Source organism: Myotis daubentonii, chromosome 12 (assembly GCF_963259705.1).
Source record: "Myotis daubentonii chromosome 12, mMyoDau2.1, whole genome shotgun sequence".
Classification (NCBI taxonomy): Eukaryota; Metazoa; Chordata; class Mammalia; order Chiroptera; family Vespertilionidae; genus Myotis; species Myotis daubentonii.
In genome coordinates, this window is record NC_081851.1 from 16,780,384 (window position 1) to 16,800,939 (window position 20,556).

General features: G+C 54.3%; 1 protein-coding gene across 1 annotated transcript in view; it reads left to right on the forward strand.

Annotated features, from left to right (window-relative positions):
- Window positions 1–4,423: 4,423 nt before the first annotated feature.
- Window positions 4,424–20,556, forward strand: part of LOC132213919 (protein Daple-like) — a 77,236-nt gene continuing 61,103 nt past the window's right edge. The window contains 11 exon segments of the mRNA XM_059660797.1: window positions 4,424–4,507; window positions 5,526–5,666; window positions 6,108–6,226; window positions 6,924–7,005; window positions 7,319–7,355; window positions 7,358–7,467; window positions 9,145–9,198; window positions 12,549–12,689; window positions 13,334–13,452; window positions 13,709–13,881; window positions 16,215–16,360. Coding sequence (XP_059516780.1) covers window positions 4,424–4,507; window positions 5,526–5,666; window positions 6,108–6,226; window positions 6,924–7,005; window positions 7,319–7,355; window positions 7,358–7,467; window positions 9,145–9,198; window positions 12,549–12,689; window positions 13,334–13,452; window positions 13,709–13,881; window positions 16,215–16,360 — 1,206 coding nt within the window.

Genomic DNA, 20,556 nt, shown 5'->3' on the forward strand with positions numbered 1-20,556 from the left:
GGGTGGGATCTGGGTGGATGGGGGCCCTGGAGAGCAAAGGGGGGCATCTGTAATGCTCTCAGCAATAAAGATTTTCCTAAAAAAAAAAAAGGATATTTAGATGTGCCCTGACTGTAATCAAACTGAGACCTCCTGGTGTCATAGGTAGATGCTAATAAGTATATTAAAACTACTTAATTATGATATATACATATATAAATAAAAATAAAATATGGTCTGTGTTTCATTTATTTCTTTTTAGGTGCTACAATAAACAGTAATCACAATAGAATTTAGCTATGTTATCCTAGTCTATTATATCATCCTATCTAATAAAAGGCTAATATGCAAATCGACCTAATGGCAGAAAGACCAAGCTATGATGCTGTGTCCCGCACTGACCACCAGGGGGCAAATGCTCAACACAGGAGCTGCCCTCTGGTGGTCAGTGGGCTACCACAGGGGGAGCAGCTCAGCCAGAAGCCTGGCTCACAGCTGGCGAGTGCAGGGGCAGTGGCAGTGGCAGGAGCCTGCCTTTGCAGCAAAGCTAAGGCTGTCCAGCTGCCCACAGGGAGCCCCAGACTGTGAGAGGGTGCAGGCCTGGCTCAGGCCTCTAGTAGTTCATAAAATATGACCTACAAAATTTCCTGTCTCCCACCAGAAACTGTTGCCTGTCATACCTTTTCGATTTGTTGTGTTTGTTCTGTGGCACTATTGAACACATGGCACCAGATACTGTCAGAGGCGGAGATTCAGGACATAACAAGGTATGTTCTGTTTTTGACACATCTTTATATATCGCTATAAACTGTATAATAAGAATCGTAGCTAATAACTTAGGTAGAGTTTTTAACAGTCCTCTTTCTGGTGTTGCCTTATCTTTACTTTTTCTCTCCTTTGCTTTGTATACATGAACACATTATGGTATCTAGGGTTGTGAGGGAAAAGATAATAGAAAGGTTAGGACATTCTGGATTTCCCTTTTTTCAAGGGTTACTGCTGAGGATCATCTTTTGTTTTATAGAGTAACACTTTGTTAAAGGAAACTTCAAAAGCAACTAATTCTTCATATAATAATTTTTACGTTATCTCCATGAAAAGAATCTGTATCTTGAGCAAAGTACCAGTGGTAACTCTATATAAAACCAAAATCATTCATTTTCTGTTGCATGGGGCCTGCTCTTTTAGGACTCAGCTGAGCCACAGCACAGGGCAGAGGAGTCACTGAATGCGCAGACTGTCCACTGCTCCTGTCTGAGTCGCGCGTGATGATTTTGGACAGCGCTTTTAGGCATTATTGATTTTTGTTAGAAAAATACACGGGACATATCGTTGGCTGTGTCACCTTAGGTTGATATTTGCTTTGTAAGAGGGCATTGAAAAAGGAATCTTTCCTATTTTTCATTTCCAATTGTGCTTTTAACTTTGTAGACATACTGGAGACTTTGTTGATTATCTCTCCCACAGAAATAATCATTGGAACACTCCTTGGAGAAAGAAAATCCAAGATAGTCTCTGTTTTCCTAAGCCCTCTAAAGCAACAGTCACCAACCAGTGGCCCGCAGACCACTGGTGGTCCATGAGGTCCAAAAGGTTGGCGACCGCTGCTCTAAAGAGCTCAATTTTTTCCTTCCCACTTTCTTTGTATTTGCAAAATGAAGGCTGGGAAGAGGCTTTCTAAGTAATTATGTTATAAAATCTAGGTCACATATTTTTATTTCATGAATGAAAAGGTACACACCTGTCCATTTCTTTATCTTTTTAAAAAAGTATATATTTTATGGATATTGCAAAGAGCAAGGGAAAGGGACAGAGAGTTAGAAACATCGACGAGAGAAAAACATCAACCAGCTGCCTCCTGCACGTCACCTACTGGGGATCGAGCCTGCGACCAAGATATATGCCCTTGACTGGAAACTAACCAGAGAGGGATCCTTTAGTCCGCAGGCCGACTTCCATCCACTGAGCCAAACCAGTTAGGGCTGTCCAGTTGTTAACACTTTTGCTTTATTAATAACTTTCTCCAAGTAAGGAATTCTGACTTTTTTGTTTCTCACCTCCCCTCTTCCTCATTCCCTTGCAAAATCCCACATGTACAGTCCACATATCTTAAGTGTAGAGGTGTTTGCTAATGTCTCATCGTATGTTTAAAGACTATTATTCAACTTTTCCCAACTAGGAATCTGATTGTAGAGCTGTATCTATTGATTTCCAATCCAACGGCAGAACGTTCTGAGGGTCTGACTCAGATGGCAGTAAAACTGCTTGTATAATAAAATAATTGAATTGTTGGTTTAGTTCGAGTCAAGGCATTCTCTGTAACTATTGGAAATTTTGATAGGAATTTATAACTATTAAAATTTGAAAATTACTTTCTAAGTTTTCTAAGATTTAATAGAACCATTTTCTTTTCATCCTAACCCGAGGATATGCTTATTGATTTTAGAGGGGAGGGGGAAGAGATAGAGAGACAGAGATGGAGAGAGAGAGAGAGAGAGAGAGAGAGAGAGAGAGAGAGAGAGAGAGGAGAGGGAAGAGATAGAGAGACAGAGATGGAGAGAGAGAGAGAGAGAGGGAGAGAGAGAGAGAGAGAATCATTTAAGTAAGAGAGCAACATTGATCGGTTGCCTCCCATATACACCCTGACTGGGGATTGAACCCACAACCTAGGTATATGGCCTGACTGGAATCAAACCCACAACCTTTCAGTGTATGGAATGCTGCTCCAGCCAACTGAGCCATAGCAGCCAGGGCATGGAACCGGTTTTCAGGATAGAAAACCTTATATTACTCCTAGAATTTCTGCATACCTGAGGTCCAAAGTTCAGCTAAGTCAGTGGGAGTTGATGGAACACCTGGAGGCCTTTGAGTTGATTGAATGAGCTATAATGTGTGCAACGTGCTCATCACTGTGCCTGGCTTGCACTCACTCTTGTGGTTTCAGTCTGCCTGACCCTGTTTTCTATGTCACTGTTACGTGTTTTCTTTAAAACAGTTCTAGTCCCATAAATTGTGCTGCATTTCTCTGAAACCTTGGCCCTGAAATTTGGAAGCAGAGAGTTTAAAATTTTAGTATCCAGTTAATATCTCATTGGCATAAGCTCATATAATCAACCGTTATTCAAATCCTGATTTGCATAATCATTAAAGAAATTTATCAAGAATCTCTAAGTTATATGTAATGTGCTGTGTTCTCAGTTCAGGTAACTACATTTATAAATTTGTTTCCCATTTCGGTCACATTTTGTTTTGCATTATTTTAAATCTCATCATGCTTCTCACAAATGAAGGCTGTTAGACTTTTGGTAGGTTTTATAAGAGGAATTGATTTAGGTGAGTATGAAAAAATAACACCTGTAGGTGGGCTTTTTTTTTCATTTTTGTTCTTTGACTTTAGGGAATTTGTAATATTTATTGGATCTGGGTAGTTACAAAAAATGCTAACTGGTACTTTGTCCCCCCTCTATCATAAGTCCAAAGATTTCATTTACTTAAAAAATTAAATTTATTTTAAATCAAAATAAAATTTTTAGTTAACCAAAATAAAACGATTACTAGTTTAGAAAGTAATTAAAACACTTCTAGTTTATTGATTGACAACCTAGATGTTTAAATTTGTTCTGACATACCTGCATATCTGTTCTCTAAATGTCTTTCTTGCATGTGCTAGTTTAATGCTCCTTGCACAGAAAGCTATGCACAGGCTCTTTTTGTTAAAATATTTCCCAAATACGCAGCTTTATTTTGTTCATTTTTCTTTCCTCTAAATTACTTACTAGTTAATATTCTATCAAATCGTTTTGTAGGCAGCTAATTGGTGGGTTTAGGTGTTGTAATGTATGAACTACCAACTGGAGGGTCTCCGTTCACTGTGATGGGAAAGAGAACTCCCAAGCTGAGCTACTAGGTCAGACTTAACAAAATAAAACGAATGGTTACTTCAAAGGAACTGATCAAATTTCTGCAATTTGGCTGATGGAAAAAATAATTAAAAATGGAGATTGGCAAAATTATGTTGAAGTGGTTAATTTACATTTATAAGTACATAGGCTGTAGACATAGACCTTTTATATTTCCTCATATTTTATGTGCCCAGAATGATTTTAAATTTCACAGGGAGTGTGTCATAATTTTTGTGTATTCCAAAGCACTTAGCATTGGCCGGGAGCTGCCACAGCTTCTGACCCAGCTGTGTTCCCTGCTAGAGCCCTTTGGAATATGGGTCCTAGAGCTGTTAGGAATACACGCTCAAGAGCCGTTTAGAATTTGGGAAAAGAGCCTTTTTCGAATGTGGAGCAAATAGCAGTTTAGAATGTGGTGCAAACAGCAGTTTAGAATGTGGGGTGATGAGCCATTTGGAATGTGGGGCGAGTAGCCGTTGGCACTGCTTGGCGCAGAGCTGGTGGGCTCAGAGACGGTGGGCCCAGAGCCTGTGTGCATAGCGATGGACGGTGGACACAGCCTCATGATGGACGTTACTGTACGAGAGCTCATGGAGCTCTTTCTGCAGAGCACGCTGGTGGCTGGGGTGAGTGCACCTGCCTCCCTGTCCCATTGCGGGTGCCCTGGCTCCTCTCCCGCCCCCCTGGGGTCTCCACAGACCCCACCCTCCTGGACACTAGCAGTCCTGGGACTCAGGGGTCTTCACAGGTTTCCAAACTGGGGGCGGGGGTCCTGGCCTGGGAACCTGAGGGGTTTCCTACTCTGGAGCCCATGCACCAGGTGCAGGACCCCCTGGCGCTTCCAGCCCTGGACTGAGATGAGTTCACTGCTCCTGCCAGGGGGCTAGGCTGCGGGTCCAGGCTCTAGATGGTTTCGCTCAGTGGTTTAGAGTGTTGGATTGCCGACCAAAGGGTCACAGGTTTGATTCCCCGTCAAGGGCATGTCCCTGGGTTGAAGGAGGTGATGTCGGCAGGTGGAGGAGAGGCTGCCCAGTGAGGATGAGGCCATGGGCCTGCGCTCACACCCGGCAGAAAGGGGAACCAGGTGGTCCTGTGTGGCCAGTGGGGATGAGATACAGGCTCTCCTGAGAAGTATTTCAGGTTATGAATGGTTTCCTCAAAATATAAGATTGTCATGGACCCAACCTTCTGACATAATCGCTCTGATATTTTGCCATCTCCGCGTTAGATTTTATTTGCAGAATAAGATGCCATCCCTCCTGACCCTCCCCTTCCAAGGCTTACCCTCTTTGTGTGACACATGGGTGGTGTGCGACTGAAATCCCTGGGACAGTTGAGGGAGCTCCCACACTGGGAGGAGTGCTGTCTGGTGGGAAGTCAGTGTCCTCCTCGAGCTAGTGTGACAGCAGCAGTGGTGTGTGAGGAAAGAGCTGGGCTGCAGACTGTGGCTGCACTTGCTGAGGAGCCTGCCCGCCCCCACAGGAACTTGGTGGCTGAGGGTTAATAATGTCAGTGAGGTGGGTCAGCTGTGGGAGAGTGGGCCTAGGTCCCAGGGGGCGTGGCCTTGGGAGGTGGGTGCTCTCGGGGACCCCAGCGCTGCTCCCTGCCCGACCTCTGCAGCACCTTACCCTTGTGTGCCCTCAGGTGACCCGCCACCAGGAGACCCTGTTTAACTTGCAGAGGTTGGAGGCCCCAGACATGGCCCTGGAGGAGCTGGAGTTTCTCTCCAGCAACATGACCTGTCGCCTCAGGAGGCTCTTAATTGAGCAAGACAGTTACAGCGAGGTGTGTTTGCGTTTGCGGGTGGCTCAACAGCCTGGGGGACAGTGGGGAGGGGCCTGGGTCTGGGGCCCTAGTTATGGTCTCACTCCTCATCCTGACTTCCCCTCAAGCTGGCGCACTGTCTGTCCTCCTGGCCCATTTCCGAGGGGGCAGGGTGTGGGCACTTTCCCTGCAGGGCACAGTCCCCTGAGACAACTGTGTGAGCTCAGAGGTTGAGCTTGGGGAGCCTGCTCCATTCCCTCGGCCCTTCTTTCTCACTAAATATATCCTCGCTTCTTAAAAACTCCCCACTTTCTCCTGCCTCCCTCCTGCTTTGCAGTCTCGGCTGCCATCTTCTCTTTTACTTTCTTCCGTCTTTTGGTCATTCTTCACCACGTTCTAGTGCGGGCACTGTGCCGGGCACAGGAGCACGCCGGTGAGACCCCTCTGTCTGCCCTGCTGTAGCTGGTCGTGACCCTGACCCAGGAGTGGAACACCAGCAGCCGCCCCAGCGAGGACACGCAGCCCCTGGCCGTGGAGCTGGCGGACACCAAGGCCACGCTGCGCGGCGTCAGGCAGGAGCTGTGAGTCCCCCAGTGACCCGGTCTTTCTGCTCTTGTGCCCTGTGTCACCCGCGTTGCTCACACATGTGGTTCACTGCCATGTGGTGCAGCAAAAGGGGCAGCTCTCACAGTGCCCTGGGGTGACGGGGCTCTGCTGTGAGCTGGGTCCCTGTTGGGCCCTGGGCTAGCCCACTCCCTCCCCTCCCCGGGCCTGCACAGCAGGGTTCTGCTGGGCCTGTAGGGATCAGGCCAGTCCAGACCTGTCAGACTCAGAGCAGCAGCCTGCCGCTCAGCCTCGGGCCCAGTGTGGGTGCTCTTGGCTGGAGGGAGGATGTGTCTCTCCCATCCCGTCCGGTGGGCCTGCTCCCCCTTTCCTGCAGCTGGTGATGGCACCATGCCCACTTCCTGGGAAGCTGCCCCCTTCACCTCCCTGCCAGGGGGCCTCCCTGCCTGCCTGACTGTGGAGGGAGCAGTGGCTCTGGGGGCTCCTTCCCTGTCTGCACCTCAGAGGAAAGCTCAGGTCTGTGGTGTAGTCTGAGCGCTGCAGTGACAACTTAAAGCTCACCTTGGACTCCAGAGCGTTATTGCAGCCCCACGTGCAGACGCCCTCCTCACTCCTAGAAGCCAGGACCCCCTCCTTCCCCGCTGTGGTCTCCCAGGTGGTGGGCTTTCCGGGTGCTTCTGAGGAGCCCTTACCACGTGTTCTCATCGCCCGCAGGGAGGAGAAGACGAAGCAGCTGGCGGACGCCAGACATCAGTTGTACCAGCTGGTGCTGGAGCTGCAGGAGGCCCGGCGCAATGTGAGCAGGAGGCCTATCCTGTGGGCCGGGGGTGAGGGGCTGGGACGCCCCAGTCACCGGGACCCCAGGTCCAGGAACGTGACCTGGGACACCTCTCCCTCCCGCTCAAAGCAGCGCTGCCTGAGAGCCAGCTGTCCTGGGAGCTTCTGGGGAGTGACATGCTGCAGTGACAGCATGTGGGGCCCCCACACAGGGGCCTGCACATGGACCAGCTTGGCCGCCCCTGGCTTCTCCTGGGGCTGCAGGGACTTGGGCCTTTCCCCAGCCCCGAGGGTGCTCTGAGCCAGGTCCCCTGCCTTTGCCCACCTCCCAGAACATGGAGTTGGCAGCCAGCGCCCAGGCTGCTCCTGCCCCCTCCCTGAGCTGGACTCCCTGAGGGAGAAGGTGAGGCGCGTGGAGAGGCTGGAGATGGAGGCGATGGGCCTCAGGCAGAAGGAGAAAGACATAGACTTCTATGCAGCCGCATGGAAGTGACCCCAGCAGGGTCAGGCGGCCCGCGGGCACTTGTTTCCTGGTAGAGGGGAGAGGGGCCATGATGCCTCCCCAGTTGGCCCTCTCCCTGCACTGCAGACTGTCTGCCAGTCCCCTGGGCTCCCTCTGGTAGTGGAAGGAATAGGATTGGGATTGTGGCTGAAAGGCCCTGATTCTTCTAGGACTTTCCCTTCTCCTCCTTCATGCTATAGTGATGACTTTCTATTCACTGATCTTTTTCTTTAAGACTCCTTGTAATCTCTATGGCTAAATCTTACCAGGACTGTTTCCTCATCTATAAAACAGAGATAACTGTACTAGTCTGTGAGGTTTATACAATGAAAGAGGTAAAATACCTGGTATTTGGGCAAGTCCCATATGAAACTCTCCGTGGTGTAGCCTACTCAGATCCCGAGGTTATGGGCCTGTTCAGGGGAGGGTGTCAGGGCTGAGGGGGGATGGAGACCAAGACCCAGGCAGGGTTACTGATGCTCTGACCATGCACCCAGCTGCCTCATGTGAGCAGTGGGTTCAGGACCCTCTCTTCCAGTCTTGTTTGCTCCTCCCACCTACTCAGGGAATGGTTGTTCCCGCAGGAATGTTGGTGGCTCACTGCTCTGCCCCCTGGGGAGAAGGCACCCTGGGTGCTATGCTCAAGCAGCCTGGCCCAGGACGGGTGGGGGTGGGAGGCCAGCTCTCGGCTTTGTCCTGGAAATGGTCCCCTGGCCATACTGGTGATGAAGGGCATCAATCTGCAGCACAGACAGGTGTGGGGCACGGGCACCCTCACTCACAGGTAGGAGGGTTGCGGAAGGTCATGTGCAAGCTTCCCCAGGCTGCCGCCTCCGCAGCCTCGTGCACACGGGGAACCTAAGGCAGGCCCACATCTCAGCCAACACTCTGCCCCGTGGATGGGGGTGGGTTTCAGGGCTCAGCCTCTGTCTCCGTGTCTTTTCCGGGCCTGTCCAAGCAGCCTCGCTCAGTCATGCAGACACAGTGACTGAAGGCCTGTGTGGCGCCAAGCCCTGCGCCAGGAGCAGGGGATCTAACACAAAGCGAGACTCACTCCTGGCACTGGGGAGCTTCTGGGCTTTTGCAGGGTTTCCTGTGGGAACCCCCGTTCCGTGTTCTCAAGGTGCGTGCCTCTGGATAACAGCAGCAACATTTTTAATATCCTATTTAATAAGAGCCTAATATGCAAATTGTCCCCTTGGATGGGAGTTCCACAGGGAGGCCAGGAGTCCGACTGCTTGCTATGACATGCGCTGACCACCAGGGGACGGCATGGAACATTGCTGGCATTGGCAATGCGCTGGGACCTCTTGCTGGCTACCCAGGAGCGGGGGTGACGGGGATGGAAGTGCTGTAAGAATGCGAGCTCGTTCTCACTCCCCCTGCAACCCTCCCCCAGGACGCCAGGGCTCGCCCGCCAGGGAAGCCCCTGAGCTCAGGTGCTGGGTGCCCAGGAGGAGCCCACCCTGCACCCGCACAACCTCTTTAAGGTGAGCCAGGCCACAGCAGCCAGGACCACAGGGGCCTGTGGGGCTCCTGGTGGGTTCGAGCAGGAGCTGGTCTGCAAGGCCGGCCAGGAGAGAGCGTGCTGCCCGCCGTGCTTCCGGGGGACACCACTGGGTGGACCAGAGGCCTACACTGCTCTCCGGCCCACAGTGTCTGGCCTTGCTCACCACATCTCTGTATGGAGACTTGGGCACCATGACTCAGGTATGGGGGGGAGGGGTTCCATAGGGGCCAGGGGCCCAGAGGTCAGCTGTGACCTGCCCTTCCACACCAGGCGCTCACACTTCGATCTCCGGCCAGGCCTAGGGACCAACCCAGCAGGAATTTCATGCACCGGGCCTCTAGTCAATTAATCATTTTGCTGTGAAACTAGTAATGCCTTACACTTTCCATTAGTAAATGAATTACAAGAGAAATAGAGAGGTCCATGGAGACCAGGCCACATAGAGGATGAGTCACACTGTTCTCCAAGGCCCGTGTGCCAGGGCCCAGGGAGCAGCGAAGACAGAGCTTGCGCCCACATGCTTACATCACAGTGGTGCCAACAGCCCTGCAGGCTGTGCAGAGCCTCCAGTCAGCCCTGCTGGGCCAGGTTTCCTGTGTGCAGCTCGAGCCCCTGAGGGCAGGGGCAGGGCCTGTCTGACTGCATGCCTGGGCCTGGCACACACAAGTCACTTGGTAGTGACCTCACAGGCCAAGTAAAAACACATCTCAGCATGAAAAGACTTGCAACCTGGGGAGAAGGACGGAGGAATCAGAGGTGTTGTCTCCTTCGGACGGTGACAGTGTCGGGTGTGATGGGCAGCAGAGCAGAGAGCCAAACACGACTGTCACGTGGACACCCACCACTTGGGGCCCTCCTATGGGTGTAGGGGGAGCCACAGACGGCCCGGGTGGCCGTCCAGTGTCGCCACTGAGAAACATAAAAGGGGAAGGTGTCAGTGCCACAACCTGAGGAGACAGGCCTGGGCGCCCCTAGGCACAGCTGGGAAGTGGGGGTGCACCAGGGGATCCTTGACTTCCGTCTGCAAACACTCATCCCACCTCTGCTGCCAGGGCCCGGGGTGGAGGACAGAGGCAGAGAGAGAGTGCCTGGAAGGTCCCGCTGGTCCCATGCTTTGTCCTTGGCTGAAATCCCCGCTTCCAGAGCGCAGACGTGCGGGTGCCTTGAGGGTCCTGAGCAGCTGAGGGCCAGCTGGGCCTGTCTCTGCCCCTCAGAGAGGGATAGGCACTGAGCTTCCTGGGCAGGTCTTGCTCCCAGAGGCGGCGGAGGCTCCGCAGGGGAGTCCCAGCTCTCACTCCACTTGCTGGGTGTGGAGCAAGCCTTGTCCCCATCCATCACAGAAGAGGTGGTCGAGGCACCTCTGAGCCCCTCGTGCCCTGGCACCGGGTGGCGTCGATAGGAACACGTTTCTAGTGAGCTTATAACGTGACGTTCTGTCCACAGATGGGGCCCCTGGATCCGATCGTGCAGGGAGGGGCAGGGCGGGTGGTGGCAAGGCAGGTAGGAGCTGGGTTTAAGATCGGGCCCCGGGGCAGGTGGTCTCACACTCTCTGCCTCCTCCAGGCCCAGCCTTTGCCACTTTAGGACTTGGGCACAGCTTCTCGGGGTCTGGTCTCTCACTTCTGCGGTGGTGGGGTGTGCAAAGCAGGTTTAGATGTTTCTGCTGCCTGATACATGGGGAAGGCTGACACCCCCAGAAAACTGAGGCCCATTGGAAGAATAGCTGTAAATCATTTCGTCCCATGCTGTACTCTGCTTCTGGACACTTGTCCATCCTGCCTTTCCCCAGGTCCTTCAGGGCCCAACTCACATGGCACCTCTGACTCCCCCTCATGGTATGATTCAGCTGACAAGTGTCTTTGAACACTTCTGGGGGCCCCATGCGAAGAGGAGTGGCATAGTCCTGCCCTGCAGGAATAGCCTTGCGGGGGGCGGGCTCACAGGCCAGTTCAGTGTTGCCTCATAGTGGGCACTCTGGGTGCCCAGCATCTGACTCAGTGGGTGGGATAGAGTGGAGTTGAAGTCCTCAGAGTGGGCAATTCCGGCTGGGTTTTGAAGGCTGAGTAGGAGTTGGTTGTAAGGATGACTGAGAGGCTGTGCTATGGGATCCTTCAGGGCCTGAGAATATGGTGAGACTGGTAAGTACTGGTGGGTAGACACAAGATGAGAATTCTGGGGGCAGTGGCCAAGAGGGGAGAGATGGGCCTCCTTCCTGTAGAAGCCCCTCCATGAGCTCTGTCTCACAGCTCTGATAGTGGTTGGGGCTCCTTACCCACGCGGGCTCCTTAAGGATAAGGTGCAAGGCTGCTGAGGGCAGTGAAGAAACAGGACTGGACCTCTCCTGCCTGAATACAAGCCCAGCTTAACCCCTGGCTGGCTTTGTGACTTGGGGTTCATTCCTTAATTGACCCAAGTCAGCCTCTTCGTGTGTAGGAAGGGACTGTCCCTGCCTCCCTCTGGGGGCTGTTGTGAAGAGTGAATGTGGCAGAGACAGAGAGCACCTAGTGCAGGGCCAGGAACAGGCAGGAAGGGGGCTGCGAGGTTAAGCCAGAGTCACTGGCCAAACCCTTCCAGCTGCCAGGCTTTGACCAGAACCGTGTCCACTGGTGGTAGGTGCACGGTTTCCCCTCTACCGAGAATACGGGGTTCTGGCCCGTGCGGGGAAATGAACACGTGATGGATAAGCAGGAGCTACTGGCCCGCTCCCAGGTGTTAGAACCAGTGAGTGGGGCAAGCCTTGGAAAACAGCCCGCCAAGAGAAATGGGCATGTCCCCGTGGATGCGTGCTTGCAGACTCTGAGTGCATTCAGGGGAGACTCAGTCGCCCTGAGACTGAGTGGCGCAGGGAGGGCTTGTGGGGGTGGGGCGGGACCAGAGATGAGGGGGATGAGCTGAACAGCTCCCCGGTGTGTGCTGGGCACTGGGACAGGAGTGAGTGCAGTGGACGCCTCCCGTGAGGTTGCCTGTAGGGGCCCCACCATTGTGTTCCACCCCCAGCATGTGCCTGGCACACAGAGGCCATAGTACTGGTTTGCTTGTTGTGTCTTACAGACCCTCATTGCTGGGAAACTGCCCAGAGCTGTTGTTTCTCTAAGAGTAGGTGTGTGACATGTTCAAATAGGACCTGCTATTGAACAAAAGCTCCTCTGAATTTTGTTCCATGACCCAGATCAGTGGAGTGACTGAGAGAGGCCTAGACTCGGCCCTCAAAGCCAGGACAGACTCTCAGCCCCACCCCTTCCTTGTTTAAGAAAGTGGCTCAGCCACATCCCACACCTGTCAGCAGGTGCACGCATCCAACCACGGAGGCTGTACATGTCAGACACTCTCACAGTGTTCCCTTCCCGAATTTAAATAGTGTCTTGCTGCGGGGATTTTTCCATCTGGCCTGGCCTAATGGAGAAGGGCAGGGGCTCAAAAGTGGAGACAGAGCTTCCCGTGGCAGCAGGGTCATCCCTAGGTTGTTGGTTTGGGCCCAGTGACTGGAAGAGCTGTTGTCATGATCAGGGGCCTTAACCTGATGGCTCTCATGTGTGTTCTTGCTGACCAGGTGCCGACTGGAGACGATTATTTTTCCATGGACACTGAGAGCTATCTCCAGGACCATTGGATTTGGTATTGGATTGATAAGCTATTCGAGCGGGAGGAGGAGAATGTGCAGCTGAAATCGAGGCTGCACCACCTCCAATTGGTAGGACAAGCTGTGGTCACCACGTGTAGCAGAGATGGGGGCAGTTTTAGGTTCATGTTGTGCCCTTCTCTGATGTTCAGCTACTGGGTCGGTGCTGCTGCCAACACAGTGACGCTCTGAGGGCGGAGAGTCGCTTGCTAAGCTCAGTGGCTTGAGTGGGCACCACTGAAGCCTCCAACACAGAGAGGGCCTGATGCTATGTTGCTTTCCTGTGAGGATGGAGGGGTTGGGCCTCTGTTGCAAAAAAGGGTCTCCCTGGCGTTTATGATGTGGGTTGAGCTGTGATGTGCGAGTCCCTACGGCCTTTCCAAGGCATTAGGCCTGCTAAGGGGCCACAGAGCTGCCGTCACCATAGCACTTGCTCTAAAGCCCTGCGCTGTACGTCACTTTGTTCAGACACCCCTCAGAGACCTCGGGTGTCTTCATCCCCTAGGTCACTGGGTCAGCATACCTTTTAGTGGCTGTAAGTCTCACCGCTGGGCCATGTACTGGAGTCATTTCTGTGCCGCTGTGTTTTTGGAATTGAGCAGGGGCATGGAGGCCCTTCATCCTGAGGGAATGAGGACAGATGCACGGGGGCCGGGGCTTTTCCAGAGCGTGCCCCAGTCCACATCCTCACCCCCCACCCCCACTTCCTGCACTAGGCCCGGGACACAGACCAGAAATGCCTTGAGGAGCTGCGGGAAGAGATCATGGCCCTCAAGACTGCACAAGGGCAGAGTGTGGAGGAGTCCGCCCACCTGCACTGGGAGCTGGAGCAGCTGTCAGAGGGTAAGCAGCAGCCCCTGGTGGCTGAGAGCCAGCCTGGCTGTGGATTCTCTCTTACCCAGGGAGCTGAGCCCTTGGCTCTGAAACTCATGTGTCAGCCCTTCCTCTACCCAAGTAAATAGGGTTTTATTGAAGGGCCATTTGGAACTGTGTCATTGCAATTCTCCCCAAGAACATGAAGGGCCTGGCCACCTTGAGTCAGGCCGCGAAATGCGAAGGAAGTGCTGCCAGTTTTCTCAGCTTCCATTCAGCCAGTGCCAGGAGCTTCCAGGTGACAGCACGCTGATGCCCAGGGGGGTCTTCGATCTGTCGGGGGAGGAGTGGAAGCTCGGGATGCAGGAGGCGTCCCCAGTGGTCACTCGCCTCCATGATAGTTGTACCCAGGGCATGGTTTCCTCCGTTGATTTCATCATCGGACAGATGGGTATGGTCTGCTCTCCGTCTTCCTGGGCTGGGGCTGCTCAGTGGCTGCTGTTCAGGGGACCCAGGCCTCTTCCACTCCCTCTGGTGTTGGCCCCCTCCCAGCCCCCAGAGGAGGTGAGGGGGTGGCCAGGAAACGTGGGTGTGTGGCCGGCAGTGCAGCAGGAGCCTCAGCACCCGGCAAACAACAAGCCAGTTCCTGTGTCCAATAATAGCACACGTGCACCTGAGAGTGCAGGTTAGGGTTTGCTTAGAGCTCTGCAGAGCCAGGAGGGCCTTAGGCTGGTTTGGGGAGGGGCTGCTTTTTCAATTCTGAGCAACATTCCTCAGCGTCATGGAGAGGCTGTTGAAAGCAGCTGGGTATTCCTTCTCTTCAAGGCGTCCCATCCACTCCAAACCTAAAATCAGTTCACTGAACTGCGAGTCTGTGTGAGAAGTTAGCTCTTTCCGTGGTTTGGTGTCTCCCCAGTCCTGGGAACCCAGGCTCTGGGAGTTCAGGTTCCTGGGGAGCACACTGCCCCCTGGTGGGACACAGAAGTGGTGCCAGCTGGCAGGGCCTGGCTCAGACCAGATGTGCTTGTTAGAGACCAAGGTGGCTGATGGGGTTGGAAAGCCTCCCTGATCCAGATGCTCAGTGCAGCTTGTGAGGCCTTTCACTGACTGACTTCTTCTTCGTGTTCCCAACTCCTACTGCTCAGCTGGCAGCTCACGAACAAAGCGTGAACGTACTTTGTGTGGTTGGGGTGGTGGCTTCTTGAGTCAGAAAGGCCTGGTTTAAAGTCCTGGCTCCTCTACTTGTTAGCCAGGTGACCTCTTCTGCACCTCAGTTTTCTTATCTGAAAAATGGGGGTAATGAAGCTGCCTCACAGGATTGCTATGGGTATCTTGTGAGAGGAGGCAGTGAAGCATTAGGCTGTGCCTGGCCCACGGGGCGCCAACAAAGGATCGCTGTTCTCCTCGCCCTTGTCTTATCCAAAGATACCCATTGCTCTGCTTCTTGGGGTGCTCGTGAGCAGCCCTACTAGCAGTACAGTGTGATAAGGCTCCCAGAGCTGAGTGTGTGTCCTGGAGGGACAGGCGAGGGAACAACCCTGACCCCTCAGACAGTCATGTTTTCCTCCTGAACAAGCCCCGGGACTTTCCCAAAGTCACACACCTGCTGGCGGCAGGGAGGGGCCGCGAACTCCCATTCTTCTCAGGTCTGTGCTCCCTTTCTGTTCCAATGCTGTTTAAAAGCAAAGGAGGACATTGCCTTTTTCTACCTTATGTTTTCATCTCACTTAGAATTGTAAAAGCAATTTGGATACACTGTCTCATTCTCTTTCAATGCAACTGTGAAAGTACAAAATGAAATCTCTGACTGAAGGACCTTACCCAGAGATGGCGAGTACTGGGCATATGCGCCCCATAGCCTCTTCCACCCACAGACATGCGGTCAATGATCGTGTCCCCGCTACACCCTCGGCTGAGCCACCTGGATTCCCACCACTGTAGGGAGCCGATATAGGGTTAAGCCTCGGACTGACCTGTTGGTAAAGTCACAAACAATTCCCAGCTTAGAGGGCACAGTCCTCTTAGCATAATTAGGCTTGACCTTATAACACTCCCTCGATCTTATCTGGGAAGCTAATGGGCTGAGAAAGTGCAGGAAGTATAACCATGGTGTAAACAAGTGAAACTCACAAGAACAAAAACAAGTGAAACTCACAAGAACAGTGTAACTTTGGAAACCACTACCTTGTTTACCTCTCACTATAAAATAAAGGCTCAGCTTGCCTTGGGATCTCTCTCTCTGTGGCCTCAGCCAGGCACAGGGAAGATCCACGGAGACTAAGGAAAGCTAGAGAGTTCTGAACGCTGTCTCTGTAAAACATTCTTCACCGACTCCGTCCACACCTTTGGGAACCGCTGGACCGCTGGGGCTGGACCCCAGCACACCACTCTGAGTCTGGCACAGAGAGCTCACTCTCTTTGCCATCTCCGTTAGTCTCTGAAATCCTTGGCTTGACGGTCAGGTTAAAATGTGGCAGAAAGTGGTGCCAGCAATTCCACTGTCTTGAACGTTTGCATTGGCTTCTCTCTACCATCACCTGCTTTCTTCTTAAGCTCTGCTTGCTCCCCTAACAAACCCAGCTGAGCCAGCATAGGGGCCATAACCGCCCGAGGAACCCTCAGGTGCAGACAGCAACAGCACCCTGGGAAAAAGGAAGGGCACCCAGCTGACCATCCCAGACCCTCAAGCCTAGGGCTCAGGGTGATGGCCGTCTCAGGGCCGGGGGCAGAGAGCAGAATCTGAGGCCCCTGGAATATGGGCTCTGACTCCACTTTGCTCTTCAGCCTCCAGCTGCTTCCTGAAGCTGGACAAGGAGAAGCAGAGCCTCCAGGACACCATCCAGGGGCTGTGCGACGCCTCCCTGGCCATGCAGGAGAGCAGCCTCCAGCGCCGGGAGCTGGAGAAGGAGAACCAGCAGCTCAGAAAGCAGGTACCCGTGGGTGGTGTCCAGAACATACAGGCATGAAAGTGACCAGGGGGAGCACCCAGGTGTCGGTGAGCATGCACAGTTGGGGGACAGGCAAAGTCCAGTGCAGCCACTGTTATGGTAGGGGGACAGGAGGCCTCCTGGAGAGGCGTCAAGAGGCAGCATGAGGAGTCCCTGCAGCAGTGAGACCGCACACGATGGACCTCTGTGTGCCTCGTTGCCCTCATCTGTGAAATGGGGTTAGCGATGCACCCACCAGTAGGTGTGGTGAGGATGGTGTGAGTTAGTGCAGGCAGAGGGTCCAGCCCGTGGTGAGTGCCTCATGGAAGGAGAGCAGCGCCCTGTTAGAAACCATCAGGCGGGCCCGGGAGAGAAGCAGCGATGGAAGACTCGCTCCCGTGTGGAGACCATGGATGGGCCGTTTCAGGGCTTGGCTGCTGGTGACAGGAGCGCAGTGCCCACTCTCTCCTTTCGGTCGAGGGGATGAGGGAGAGGAGATGGCTGGACTGCATTGCCTTTCTGGACAAACCAGGTCTTCCCAGTAGCACAGTAGAACAGACATCTGGGAGGACAGACAGGCTTACCAGCCAGGTTCATCCTACAGTTACCAGGACCCCATTCACATGTCAAGAAGGGCCCTGAGAGGCTAGCAACAGCCTCCCTGTGCTGGTCATTCTGGGTCAGAGGGCCTCAGTCCATGTAGCCAACACGGGTGACACAGCTGCGTCACGGGCTCTGAGCACACCTTGACAGGTGCCCGGATTCCGGGTGAGGAAGGCGCAAGGTCACTCTTGCTTGCTGACCACCTGGCAGGACTGGTGCTTTCAGGTGTCTGGTGTCTGTCCCGACCGGCCCAGGGGTCCTGCCAGCATCATTTGCTGAGGCTGCCCTGGCAATGGAAGGGACGTGGGCTGCAGACCGGAGACCTGGGTGCCGTTGGTCACAGCTCTGCTGGAACTTCATCTCTGGGTGAGGCTGGGACCGCCCCTCCTCCTGTGCAGTGGTTTCTCCAGGCCTCTCGTGGGGCTTCCGAGTTTCCGTGACTCACGCTTCTAGTCCTTTGAGGCTTCGTGCGCCTAGCAGCAGAGCAGCGGCCAAGCAGCGTGTCCTCTCCCTGGGGGCCCGGAGGAAGGCCCTCCTCGTACCGCGTCACTCTGTGCAGCGCAGCTCAGGGAAAGCCACCAGACAGCCTGGGTTTTAGATTCATGTGGGCGGGAACAGTGAATGTCTCTGTAAATGGCAGCTCAACCTCTGCCAGATAGAAAGGCTTGACCTTTAGAAAGATGAGAACCTCCAACGGGGCGGGTCCTCAGGGGTGAGCTGCAGAGGCCTGCACTGTAGCCTCTGGCCCAGCTCCCGGCAGGGCTGAGAAATGATCTCTGATGCTTCTCCTGCCCTCGGTGTCCACTCCGGTCCCTCCTCCGCACACACAGGACAGGTGGGGGCTGCTGCCTCCCCACATGACTCCTTAGCCCTGTCTCTCGGGTCCCATCCCCACTTCCTCTCCTGATCAGTTCCCTGTAGGATCCCAGGGCAGTCCTGCCACAGCCCTCAGAGACCTGTCTTGGCTCTGAGCCCCTGGTGGGAGGGAGGGGCCACAGTTCCCAGACTAGCACTGTCCCTTGTTTGCTGCCAGGAGCCCTGCGAAGGCGGCCCTTCTGCTCTCCTCCCTGTCCTGCTCAGCCCGCTGGGGCCTGGCTGCATCATGGGTCCTCCTTAATGTTGGATCGATGGTGCATCTGGGCCATCAGCTAAAAACCACAGGGGACGTGGCCTGACATTGACCTCCCTGGAGCCAGGACAGGCCCATCTTGGACACGTCCAGACAACGTGGCCCTCTGGGAGGTGTCTGAGAAGAAGGGACCAGGGTCAGCCAGGACAGGCGGCTTGGAGTCCCAGGCCCCCGGTGCCAGCTCGGCTCTCCCACCACCCAGTGTCGCCCAGGATGTAGGCTCCCTTCGGTCTGTGTAAACCTTAGTTCCCGAAGTTCACGTCCTTCCCTGTAACTCATGACCTTTCTGTGGACCTTAGAGAGGGTGCGCCCCCCACCCTCACTTGGCACTGACATCCTCAGACTGCATTCCTCTTAGGAAGAGGGCAGCCCTTTGGGGCCTATCGTGGGAACACAAGCGCAGCACAGGGGCTGATGGCAGGCCCCTGGCACCCGCGTGCTCTGGGGACCTGGAGCCTCCACACAGGAGCCCGCGGCCCAAGCCTGGTGCTTTGAGGAAGACAGGAAACCATCTCAGCCCAGTGAGCTCTCAGAGTGGTTCTCAACCTTCCTAATGCTGCGACCCTTTAATACAGCTCCTCATGTTGTGGTGACCCCCAACCATAAAATCATGTTCATTGCTACTTCATAACTGTAGTTCTTCTACTGTTATGAATCGTAATGTAAATATCTGATATGCAGGATGTATTTTCATTGTGCGCGACCCACAGGTTGAGAACCGCTGCCCTAGGGGAAGGGAGGGCCTTCAGGGAAGGACAGGAGTGAGAGTTCCAATTCCAAGACAAACAGAAGCAGAGAAAGATGGGGGTGTCCAGCGGGTGGGGGGTGCTGGGGGGGCATGGGGCAATCACAGCTTCAGACAAGAAGCAGCCATACCAGATATGCAAAGGTTGGACATAACATTCCTTTCACTGGGGCAGATGGGGGGCAGCAGGGAGAAGGATTAACAGTAAGACAGGGAGGGGGGTGAACAAGGCAGGAGGTTGGGGGGCACACACCCCAGGCCCCTTCTGAGAGAGCAGGCCTGGGGTCGGCCCACTGTGGTGCATTTGGCTCTGCCGCATCCTCACTGTGGGGCTCTGGGCAGATCACTGGACTCCCTGGGCTGGTGTCCTTCTCTGAATGAGGGGGATTGACAGCTGTGCAGGGCCTTCCCCCTCAGGGCCAGCTCCAGAGCAGGCGCTGCCATCAGGGCAGATGCCTGCTTCCTGCTGAGCCCAGACCTGGTGCTAGGAAGTGAGGCAGCGATCAGGAAGGAGAAGAAAGGTGTTCTCACTTGTGAGAAAGACTCAGACACATAGCTCCTTGCAGCGCCTTTTGCTGTTGACCCTGGCTGGGTGGGACTGCCCCGTCCTCGGGTCCCCATGTTGGGGCAGGGGGCTGGGTGTGCCCACAGGGTGCTGTGAGGGCACGGATATGAGCCCCACTGTGCCTGGCCCTCCCCCTCATGGGGAAGAAGCTCCCTGCCTGATACTTCCTAGGAGTCTGGAGACGGTGCCCAGACCTGTGAGATAAAGGCAGGGCGGCCTCGGCCCAGGAAAAGTAGGCAGAGCTGGCATTAGAGCAGCGATCCTTCCAGGAGTTTGTCAACCTGCCTGTACCAGGCCACCCCCAGCCCGGTGAATGGAGCCGGCTCTCGGTCCTGCTGCTCACTGGGTTGCAGGGTGTCTGAAGGTCCTGCCCCCAGAGGTTCTAGTCAGTGGCCTGAGGTCTCAGGTGTCTAAAAGCTCTGAGAGCCACATGATCTGGATCGTGGGGCTCCTCTGTTTTAGCTTTAGAGCCATCATCCCAAACCAGCATCAGGGTCAAAAGTCAAATGCAGGCTCTTGGGCCCCAGCCCAGAATGACCATGTCAGAAGCTCTGAGGGTGGGAGGGGCCTGGCGCTCTCAGGAGGGGTCAGCTCTTGTTGTACCTGCCCCCTGCCAGGTGTGAGCTGAGCATGTCACCCTGACAGAAGCTGGCGCCCATGCCTGCTGCTTGCTGGCACTGTCAGTTAAGGACACCTGCTCACAGTCACATCGTTAGCAGGGAATGACCCTCTTCCCGTCCCCTGTGGTCATGAGTTTGTTGTCAGTGGGAAGGGACAGCAGCACGGGCCTCGCCTTGGAGTCGCACCTCAGGGCCCACCCTGAGTCTGAATCTGCATCCATCACGGTGTTCAGGTGTCAGGCACAGTGTGTGAGACGTGCGGGTCCAGGCAGTTCATGTTCAGGGAGTGGGCACTGGTGGTTCCCGCAGAAGAGCTCCCTGTCAGGCCGCTGATTGGGCAGTCGTCCAGGCAGGACGGAGCTGGTGTGGCCTGGGAAGCAGTGGGGTGTGGAGGGGGAGCCACATGGGGAATGAGGACAGGCCTTGGTGGTCCATTTACTTGGAGGGGAGAGGAGGGAGAGAGATAGCAGAGGACCCCTCAGAGCATCTGGATGAATAGGAATGTCACCAACTGGGTGAAGTCCCTGTAGGACATCC